The sequence below is a fragment of the Lycorma delicatula genome, chromosome 10 (genome assembly GCF_047948215.1).
Source record: "Lycorma delicatula isolate Av1 chromosome 10, ASM4794821v1, whole genome shotgun sequence".
Lineage (NCBI taxonomy): Eukaryota > Metazoa > Arthropoda > Insecta > Hemiptera > Fulgoridae > Lycorma > Lycorma delicatula.
In genome coordinates this window covers 110943770-110955853 of record NC_134464.1, presented here as the reverse complement: position 1 = coordinate 110955853, position 12084 = coordinate 110943770, and the positions used below count along the sequence as shown (strand labels likewise).

Below are 12084 nucleotides of genomic sequence, written 5' to 3'. Positions count from 1 at the left end.
CCTTGTGGGAGGCTTGACCAAACATCACCATCAACTGTTAACAAATGGTGTGCCCCTGGGGCACTGTTTTGGGAGGTGCAATGCTGTGCTCTTATAATATCTCTGCAAACAATCATGTGATTTTCAAAATTCAAACTGGGTATTTGTTAGTTGGTTAAAGATTAACTTTTGCAAACATCAGGTACTTTCTTGATCACAGTTATTCGGAAATGTTATCTAAAAATGAATAATTATTTATTAAAATGCATAAATAATAAATAATGTGTTATGGTGCTGTAGTTCTCATTCGGGTTGCTAGGTGGTGAGCTGCTAAATTCTCCTGCTGTTTTCTTACAATGAGCTGCTCCGAAGATATTTTTCAGTAGAAATATTTTCAATAGAGGTCTTATTAAAATTGAAGACAACATATCATGAGTGATTCATAATCAGCACCAAGCAAAAACTACTGAAGATAAATTGAAAAAATTATATATATATATATATATAAATGTATATATAGGGTCTTCTTACGGTTTATCTGGACACTAAGAAAGGATTTTTTGAAATTCTGAATTTAAAGGAGTAAAAAGGAGTAACAATGAAATTTACTATTTTTTAATTTCTCTGTAATGAATGAAGATAGCTTAATTTTTTGTGTAAGTAATCTTCATGTAAAAATCAAAAAACCAATTTCTAAATTTTTGAAATTCTGAGTTTCAAGGGTCAAAATGGATTTTTGAACTTTTTTTGAACCCCTCCTGTTTTTTTTTATTTCTCGGTAACAAATTAAGAAATTAACCTAATTTTTGGTGAGTGTATTCTTCATGTGAATAAACGAATTTTTAGATTTTTTAAATTTGACCTTGGAAGTGGCTAAAGAAAGGTAAAAAAATGTTAAACAATGATTGTAAATTTTCCCAATCCCAGCTATACACTAAACAAAATATTCAGTAGATTTAGGCTTGCAAATACTCTTCAGATAAATATATAAAAACCTTTTTTGGTTTTTTTTTTATTTTTGATATTTTTAAGGGATGCGAAGGTATACGTGCTGTGGCTCAACCAACACAGCCACTGCCACCGCTACTGTATGTGTGAGTGGCTACACTTGACCAAAAAACGTAAAATAAAAAGATTGACTGCTGTAGGAAATGCAAATAACTGTACATTGTGGCTGAAGCTGGGACTAGGAGCTAGTTTCCTAAGTCTGTAACTTTTCCTTAAAACTTATTGCATATTCTATTTGTAGTTATGAGGATATTATTGTGCCTCATTTCTTAAATATAAAATATATTTATAAAAACTTTTTTTTATCAGAACTACTAGGTTTTTAGAACCGTATATAGCTAAAATATCTAGATTATATGTAAGTATTTATTTCATGAGTGTTGAATTATATTGTTGTCTGAGAGCTTTAGTATTAGTTTTTTATGTACAGTGCTTGTTACTGAAATTGTATAAGAAGGTATAGTAGTTTGGTTTTATAGTGCTTACAGCTTCTTTACATTTTGTCCTACAGCAAAAATAATAAATGGAATAATTGATGTATGATGTCAGATAATTTTATAATTATAAAATTATTATTTTTTTAATTATATTATTATGTATTTTTTTTAGAAAATGGTGAATCACAGTCTCTTTATCCTTTCATGATAAAAGACGATCCTTGTCATCGTCAAACTACTTTGTTTTATAGGAAACGTCCAGGTCCTCAGCATTTTTTGCCGCCATTATCAGGTCAGATTCATTTTTAGGATTAAGACATCTTTCCTCCATTTCCTTATTATCTGCTTCCTGTTCTGCCGTACCGCTATGATTTGTTCCTGTGTAGAATTTGGCATTAAGCTTCTCTGTGTTGTTATATTTTGTTTACTGAACTTGTTTTAATAGTATTTTTAATTATTACAAAATATGATTAGAAAGCATTTTAGAGCAAATTGTAGCCTATCATAGAAACCTCTATTTTGAAAAGTTAATTATTTACTCAATTAAAACCATATTTTGAACCACTTGTTTTAGATTTTTAGAGGAAGAATTGTGTATTAAATTTATTTAAAAAAATTGTTTCATATATTAATGAGCCCGCATTAAGCCAATATTAAGAAGCCAGGAGTTTAACCCAAATATTGAACTAAATTAATTTATATATTGTTCTCTTCATAAACTATTGTTACAGTTCATTATTTAATGTTAGAATTTAAATTTGTAAAAATTTTTTTCCTAGTTCTTATTACTTTATTATTAGCATTGTCTTTAAACACAATCACTTATTTGTAAATGTTCTGCTAAATGAAATAGATTCTAAATTCTTATTTTTATACACTTTAATGTACTCAGAGAAATGTTTTTTTTTAATTTCTGTTTGTTTTGCTAATATAAGTTCTATGTCAGTCTTCAGATTTTGCGTAAATTAAGAACTATTTTCGTTTTTAAGATGTTTGCTTTAATTTGTTGTATACTTTGTGTTGTTCATAACATATTTATAGATTGATCATTTTAATTTTGTATATAATTATATACAAATAGTTACGTTATCTGCTTCGCATGCACTGAGTAATTTTATGGTGGGCTACTGTGTTGTGAGAGCTGTATTGTAGAGTCTAATCTTATTCATTTTCCAGTTTTTGTTTTTAATGTTGATTGTAGGTATTTTGAGAAATTACGAAATTTTTTCTTGTCATCTAATTGAACGTGTGAACTTAAAGTATATTTTCTTTCTTAAACTATTTTTATGATCTATCTTTATTTTTAGGTTTAAGTATAGCATACTACGGTTTTTCAGATTTGCATCTGTTGTTTAGCTTGGTCTTTTCTTCTCTGATAAATTAGCTAATCTTGATGGATGAATGAATCTTCTACAATAAATTTTACTCTGAAATTAATTTAGTACTCTTCTTTTAGTATTTTATATATATTTTTTTATTTATTTTTTATAAAAATAACAAAATATCATTGATGATAATACTTGTCTAAGGATGATTTCGTTATTTTCATAAGAATACACAATTCAGTAAATGTTACATTAAATGCTTCAATGTAATCATAAATTTTATATTTATAAAGTTCATTTTTCCATTTTTTTTTTTTCATATGTGAATTGTAATGTTTTATTTTATAAATTCAGATGTGCTAACACGTTGACTGCCGAAAGAAAAAACGGATTATGACTGCCGATGCCGGTCAGTTTTTTTACCACTTTTCAGTTAAAATGTCTTACATTATAAGGGAGGAGCTTTAAAAATGTCATTTTCAATATTTGTTTATTTAAAAATTATAAAAATTTATTTAACTCCGATCGGAGTGGTATCCTTTACCAATTTTTTTTAATTGGTGCCGAAAACTCCGATCGGAGTGTGTGAATTTTAGGCAATGAAATAAGAAAATCCATTCTTGTATTGAAATAAAAGTTTTATTAATAAATTGTAAGTTTAAAAAATTAAAAAGAAATTAGTTAAATTAAAAAAAAAATACAATAATAAAATAACTTTTCTAATCTGATAATGAAAACGTGTCTTGATTATGACATTTAAGTTTAAAAAGGAAAAAGAATTAAATTGAGTACAATAAAATGAAAATAGATAAAATGAAATAATTACACATCAATTTTTGCTTATCATTTTGTGATATTCATCAAAACAGTTTATACATAAACCTGGATTTCCAAAACACATCTTGCACTCGTAAATAGTTTGCTTTCTAACATTTTTCTTTCTGCACAACTTGCATTCCTTTCTGCTGACTCGCTTCGATTCTTTCAATCCTTTTTGTTCTTTAGCAGTTTTTTCGATTTTGCTAATCCGGTGGGTACTCTTTTCTGTAAGATTCAGTTTTCTGTTACGTTGTACTGGTATCGATGTACGAGATGACAACAACCCTCTGATTATTTCCAAACGAAACTCAAACAATCATCCAGGCTTAACATACTGGTTGTGTACCTAATTGCAATACATGTATAAAAAGTTTCTTGTACCGTCGTAAGGTTTTACGACTACACGGATAATATGCCATCATTTGGTCCTGCCTATCTATCCCAGACATGAATTTATTATAATTTATTACTGCAATTGGCTTCTCAGTTTTTACTCCTTTTTTGTTTGTGATCATTTTCATTTCATTCCCAAATTCAGTAGAAATGTATGTTACATTTCTTTTGTCCCGACATGAATGCCATTACAAAACATGGATTTTTTTTCCCCCGTTTCAGGTTTAAAGTGATGACTTCTTTCGGGTTATTCTTTCTATCTGCTCGAAGGGTTCCAGTTCAGTATGTATTGTGTTCTAATAATTTCATAGCCAAACCCACACTATTATAAAAATTATCAGTGTACACTGCATGCCCATTTCGTAATTTCTCATCCAGTAAATGCAATACTACTTTGTCTGTGTGACCAGCACCACTATGAACATCAGAGGACCCTTGATAAACATGAAATTTAAGAACTAAACCGTTTGGTTCTGTCAGCATATACAATTTAATGCCGTATTTGTGGCGTTTATTTTTTATATATTGGCGAAATTGTAATCTGCCACGCTAGAGAACCATAGCTTCGTCTAGAGACAATTGTTTGCCTGGGTAGTAAATTTCGTTAATTCTTTTATTAAAAAAAATCAATTACTGATCTTATTTTTCCTAAACGACCATCATCATTATGATTAGATGTAAAAAGGCAGACATCTTAATATTAAAAGAAATCTGTTTCGTGACATGTAATTTCAAAAAGGGGATCGGTCTTCCAATAGTCATTCAGTCGGGACAATGAAATAGTACCTGTGTGAAGCAGCAAACCTAGGAAAACTTTTAACTCATCTAATGTTAACTCCTTCCAGTCCGTTATACGATATCTTCCCTTTATCCCTGGTCGGCAGAAACTTCCACAGCGTATTCATTTATCTCATGGACAACAGTTTCCAAAAAATTATTGTGAAAGATTAGCTCGAAAAAATCTAGGGGTTTGCCGTCGCCTGGAATTGGAACCAATAAATTCTGTTGTTTCGTATATGTAAATTTTTTCAACATACCTGTATCACTCCATACACTACTTGAATTTACATTGATATCAATTGGTGAAACCATATCAGGTGAGACATCGTGTGTAACCTCATCTTAGTTTTCAGTACTGGAACTTGATAGATCAATGTCACTATCAGGAAAACTATCGTCACTTATATTACTGTTTTCCAAATAATGAATTAGTTGATCATTAGATAATTGATTACGTTTTGTAAAATCACCAGATTTTTTTAAGAACAGTCCTGAAGCTCCTGGTTTATCCGCCATTTTGTATGACATCATTAAAAAAATGCGGAGCCGGTACGCGTACCGTATAAAAATACTGTTTTAAAAGGACGCCAAGACAATAACACACAAATTTCAATAATGCCGAACTCACAATGAAGCTGTACAGTGAACTAAGTACTCTCACTCCGATCGGAGTGGTCGGCAGTCAACATGTTAATAAAGTGTTCGTCATAGATGTAACTATTGTATCAAGAGACTGTTACAAATATATACTACATATGTCAATGCACACAAATTTACATGTACACATTCTAACTTAAGGGATAATTTTTATAATGTTAAGTAGTTGTTTTTGATAAATTTTGTTTAATTTCGCTTTTTTCATTTAGATATTTTATCATGCCAACTTCAGTTATTATGTATTACATTAAACCCCAAATTGATATTACTAATACAGAAAATATATTAACGAATGAAAATTATAACTTTTTAATTTAACACTTCTTTTTTATCCGTTATTAATTTCACTATTAATTTAATAAGTGAATAGTTTTATTTACTCGAATAATTTTGTAGTATAACAACTAACATAGTGTTATCTAATTAATTCTTGCCGATTGTATAAGTTTATGTAACGTACTTTACTTGATTAAAAAAGTATAATTTGTGAATGTCTTCCAACATGTTTACTACCTTAAGAACCTGATTATTATGTTTTAGGGTTCAGAAGATGTTACCTGTAATTCCTTAATGCTCAAAAATAATAACATATTCTAATAGTCTAGTATATTAGCGAATGAGAAATTCAATTTAAATAAATAGCGTTAAATTAAGTAAATCAAGAGTTAAATTAAGTAAATCAAGAGTCAAGTTTTCTTTCTTAAAGATCCCCAGTCAATGATATCAACGGAAGTGAATAATTATATTCATTCACTCTTATTTGAATCTGCCCAGTTATCATGTATTTGTACTGATAAAAATTGTTGAAGGCATAACTTCTACAATAATGATGAGATTGTTGAAGTGGCATAGAGCTGGTTTAAGAATGGACTTACAGATTTCACATTGATGGAATAAGTGCATTACAATTTTATTCATTTTTTTATTTATTTTTATTTTATAAAAAATTTAAAAGATAAATTTAACCTTAATGTCCAGCATTACATCATTATCACTATCATTAAAAAAGAAGTTTTCTGTAACAGATATTTTATATGATTATAAACAAAGCATAAAGTCATATTTTCTAAAAATAGATTTTTCTAACCTTCCACATTTCAGTTCCCTTAGACTCAGCTGCACTGTAAGTTTTATGAGATTTTTCTTTTATTGCATTTTCATTATAATACAAGTTTTCATTTTCTTATTTAAACAAATAAATTGTAAGTGTGATTTATAATTATACTTAGAATCTATTTTTTTTATTGTTATATTTGACATGTATAAAGAATTGTTTATGTGGATTAGGATATTGAACAAAAATGTGCAGAACAAAGTCTCCTTATATTGTGAAGCTTATGTTTAATTTCAAAATATACACAGCATCAGCTGTTTTGCATTTTCATCAGTTATGAATGATTATATTGTGTTGGGGAAGCAGTTTTTATTTTTACCAAAAGATTATTTTTAATTTTTACGCATACTTAAAAAAAAATTAATACTGACATTTAATCTCTTCTGGTTTCTTTATTAATTGACCTAATTTAAAATAATTGTAAAAATGTGTAACAGATGTACTTGAACGACGTTCAACAAGCCGTAACTGCACAAGAGTTCGATTTGCATCGCCCCATCTTAGTGGTCCATCAGCATCAAACTGGGAAGCAAAGAGATTTTGTTCAGGACCAACAGATCCATTAGCCACTGGACCAGAACAAAAAATTCAACATACCAGTGGGTCTGGTTTACATAGAATTGTTGCTACAGCTGCTGCTGGTTCTTCCCAAAATTTATTGTTGGAACCTCATTCATCTGCTGCAAGTAGTGGTAAGTGTCCACTAATTATATATTTATATGTGTTTTACTTATTGAATGTGTTTCAGATTTATATAGGCAGATCCTGAGAAATGATTGTGCATATAATTATAAAGAAAGTATGTAAAATGTGTCTAAAATGTTTCATTTTCCATCTATATATTTCTGAAAAAATACATTTTGTGCCATTTTTTGTTTATTGCAGTTGGGAAGTTGAATTAATAATTTTTTTTTATTATTGAAAATAATGTTTTTTTTTTTTATTTCAGTGTAAGAATTTAATTATATATTTTTATTATTATTATTTTAATCGTTAGATTTTATATCTTTTTTCAATTAAATCTCAAATTATTATAGGAATTTTTTTTTTGCTGAGTTTTTGCTGGGTGAAAAATTCTCCAGCATTATTATCGCCCGAACACAAAATATAAAAACAAAATCAAAACAAACAAAAATATTAAAAATGTTGTGAAGTTAATTTAGATACTTTAGTCGAATTACTGTTTTGTTAGAACTGTTTTTAAGCAATTAGTAAACTTTGCTAAAACAATTAATGAATATCCATTGAAAGATAATTTATATATTAATATTGAGAATAGAAAATAATTATAGAAAAAGAAATCGCTGAAGGAGGAGCTCAAAGGGACATCATCCCTTTGAGCTCTTACTTTACATAGACTGGCTTTAAAAAAAGCTCTCAAATATTTTCCAATGTTCCCAAAGCCATAAAAAATATGTATTTACAAATGTTTTTGTACTGAAATAGAAAAAGTAAAAGATTAATGAGTTTTCACAAATAAAACTTTATTGAGTTGAGGTTAAGGCTCTTCCTAGCTAAGATACTATTCTACTTCTCTACCCTTCCTAACTGAACATCATCTTTTGAATTAAAAAATTCTACCTCTAGAAAATGACAATGATATGAAGTGAATGTTTATTTATAAACATATTTCTAAACCATTATTAATTCAAACATTATAATTTTAACCAATTCTATAATTTCATTTAATTCTGAATTTTTACATAATCTTTATTTTTTATTTTCATCAATCAAAGAAGATAATAATATTTTCCAAGAATCTTTAATAAGACATTACAAGAATCAAAGTTGCATCAGGAGAAAGCACTATGAATGGTAAACAAAATAATGATAAACAATGGATGGTAAAAAATCTGAATGTTGTTCTTATTTATTGGTTTGCTAAAAAAAAAAAAATATCTACAGAATCCGAATAAATACTGATAATTCATTTATTAAATGAAATTGGTTAAATTTCATGTTTTGTTTCATTAAAATAGTATACTTTATAAATTTTTTGAGTGCATGATAATACTTTTTTATATATATAAAATATTTCATGTATTTCTATTTTTTTTGTAAAAAGAAATATTTCTGTAATTATTTTGATGATTAAATCATTAAAATTTAGTATTTCCATAAAATAAAAGTCCACAGATTCGGATTACAGAATTCATTTTTTAGGAGTCCACTGTGCGTCAATTTATATGTTAGTAATTTCTTATCACTATGAAAGTAACAAACAGCTATACATAAAATGTGTTTGGATATGTGATTATAAGAATTTTTTCACTTCCTGAGTTTGGCTACACAGTTATGAAACTTATCTATAATTTTATGAAACATATTTATTATACATGTTTATTTACTCTTCTGTACCTATTTATATCTGTTCTAAAAGCCAGTGCCTAAGGGTTAAATGAAACTTCTTGAACCACCAAATAAATTTATTTAAAAAACTTATCTTGAGGTGTTTTTTGGTGCTTGAAACATACCTTCAGTCAACATTTAAATATACTAAAATCCATTATTACACATTTTTTTTCTTATCTGCTCTATATCACAGTAGTGCAGACAGTTGTAAATATTTGATCAGTATTTCTTTTAGAGTAGTTAGTGTTGTTAAACTGATTGTACATAATTTCAAAATAATTATCTGTAATTTTTGTCTATTCAATTTTCAATATCTCTTCAGAACTACTAATTGCTCTTTTTAAATTTACTATGAATGATCCTGTTTCTCTCAGTTTTTTGTAACTGTAAATACCTGTCTATTGGTGATAATTAGATTAGGAAATTGTCGACAACATATCTCAACAGATTCTCAAATATTACTACTGTTGGTATTACAGTACCAGCAGTTAAAATGTTATCTGCATATTCCTCATTTATGAATTTATACAATAGTTTTCTATGTATTTGTCCAAAACATTAACAGTTAATGAGAATAGAAAAATAATACTGTACAAATGGTAGCCAGTGCCTATCACAACTTGTCCTATAGTATATATATATACAGCTAGTACATAAATAAAAATATTTAGTCTTCTCATTTTTATTTTACATTGAACTTTAACCTAATAAGACATAAAAGTTCAGTACAATGTTTAAAAAGTTAACCTATGGCATGTCCTATACTAATGTTATATAGATTAATGTTCTATACATATAATCTCTGCTTAATAACTAAAAACCATGCAGTGGTTTTTAGTTATTTTTAAACAGTACAGTGCACATTACTCGTTAAGTCTTATTCAGAATTAATTATAATTAATAAACGTGATTAAAAAATTGTGAAGTATACCATTAAGAAAATAAAATAAACCTAGTATTGCCTATTAAAAGTAGAGTTTTTTTTTAATTTTTTGGCAAAGCTCTAAACAATTTGATCAGAGGGTTCTTTGTCTGAATTGTTCTTCCATTTTTTAATTCTTCTCCTAACTTGGGTAGTTAGTATGAGAATTAGGTCAGCCACTGCTTGGCTCAGTCTGTAATATCTTAAATTAATTCTTTGTTGAAGCAAGTGAGGCATCTTTATAATTGATGCTTAAGAGGATGGTAACTAATTTTTATGTGGCATTCAAAAAATTATGTTTCATTTCAGTCCCTTTATCATTTTAAGTAAACATTGTAACAGTTTAAATAAATATAACAGAAACAGTAAAAAAGTTGCAGATTAGAGAAATAAGTAATTATAAAAAAATAAAAGTAACAGACTTTTTTTCACATTATTTAGTTTGCATATCTCTTCCAGTGTAATACTGATACATGTGGTAACTGAGCTTTAATATGATCTTAAGTTTAACATCCTGTGATACAACAAGAACTTTTTTATCTAAACAATCTTGCACTGTTAGCTTGTGTTTCTTAAAACACGAAACTGATTACAAATATAAGTATATCTAAGTACAAAACACAGAATACAAAATTGGATTCTTTTGGATTTTTTTTTTTTTGTAGGTAAAAATTGGACAACAGGGGTGTTTGTCATTTATTTAAACACCCCATTTATTTAATCATTTATTTAATCTGAAGTAGATGTTTTTTTATTTCTTCTTATTTACAAAACTCCACGAGTAATTATTTTGATCAGTTGAAAAGGTTAAGGTTTTTGTATGGTAATAACAATATTTTTTGGTCTTTGTCCGTTATAACAGAAAAAAAGAGTTGATTATTGCTGACAGTTGAAATTAAAACAGTTGAGCATTTATTATTTTCTGCTGACCTTTTTTTGAGCAGACAAAGAATGTAACATAAAATAAATTGTATATATATATATTTTTTTTTTCTGCAGGAAACAAAAAAAATGTGAAAAATATTGCACCACCAGTTTAATGTCTCGTAAATCAAAAATACTTGCTAGGCTAGTTTACAGGTATAATTAGAACCTGTGGTAGAAAGCATATTAGATGAAGACTACTTTGCTTTCAGAAAGAGCATGGGTATAATAGAGACTAAAGTATATATAGAGAGTTATCTATAACCTATATAAGAATCTATAATCTATATAAGGTAGCAGTGATCGAGTATATTATGAAGAAAGAAGGCAAGCTTTGATTTATAAATAAAAGAAACACGATTGTAACCTGCTCTCATGGTTTTTCAGCTTGTACTTAAAAAAAGTAAATGCAGGAATTGAAGGAAAATCTGAGAATGGAGCTATAGGGGAACACAATGTACCAAAAGTAAGAAAATTTTATCGTTTAAACAGTAAAACTGCAGGATGATTGAAGGATTGTATACATCAAAAGCAAACTGGCATAAGTAAGAGGAGCTTTTATATGAAAAAGGTCTGGTAATATCGAATACAGATAGAAAATTAACGTAATTCTTTATGGCAGTAAAACATGGACTGTAGGAAAATAGAAAGAGAGATACAGGCTTTGAAATGTGGTATTACTGATTGGTGTTGAAAATTAAGTGGATCAGTAAAATTCAAAATGAAGAGATCTAATGATAAACAAAGGATTGAGAAATTTGTAGTAGAATTCTGTAAAGAAACAACGGAGTCAGTTGGCCACATATTAAGGCATCCAGGTTTATTTAATTTGGTAGAAAGAAGTATAGAAGATAAAAATTGTAGAGGAATACAAAGTTTGGAATGTTTAGAACACAATTGATGATCTAGGATTTAGTATTTATATTGAAATTAAAAGATTAATGCTGAACAGAAATATGAGAAAAATAACATGTAGTCACCAATCAGCCAACTGACAGGTGACTACAAAAAAAATTATGTAGATTATGTATTTAATTTAATGGTGAGTTTATTTGACATTCTGTTTTCTTTTTTTTAGATCGATCAGAACGTGATGATCTTCGAACAAGACCAACAGTTCCGTGGTCAAGTCCATCTGAAGCACCTGCAAATTGCAGCTTACTGGATAGTAGTGAGTTACTTTTATTATGTAATCTGTGTTATTTCATAATTTATTGTAGTTATTTATTTTTTTAAATTGCTTAACAACAGATATAATAATGTGGATTTTCAAATTGCTTTAAATTTTAAGATCCATATTAAGCCTATTGGACTCATTAAGAGCTTTAGCCTCTAGTTTGATTTTATGTGCCATCCCTAGTTGAAGTGGAATCT

At 28.1% G+C, this 12084-nt stretch overlaps 1 protein-coding gene across 6 annotated transcripts in view; it reads left to right on the top strand.

Annotated features, from left to right (window-relative positions):
• The window catches only part of LOC142331045 (uncharacterized), a 102745-nt gene that overhangs the window by 9652 nt on the left and 81009 nt on the right, over positions 1-12084 (top strand). For 5 of the 6 annotated variants that reach the window (XM_075376673.1, XM_075376670.1, XM_075376668.1 and 2 more), the window contains exons 4-6: positions 1597-1716; positions 6950-7204; positions 11789-11881. In XM_075376673.1, coding sequence (XP_075232788.1) covers positions 1597-1716; positions 6950-7204; positions 11789-11881 — 468 coding nt within the window. Of the gene's footprint in view, positions 1-1596; positions 1717-3099; positions 3159-6949; positions 7205-11788; positions 11882-12084 lie in introns of those variants that run through there. The other variant, XM_075376674.1, reaches the window with a different exon arrangement.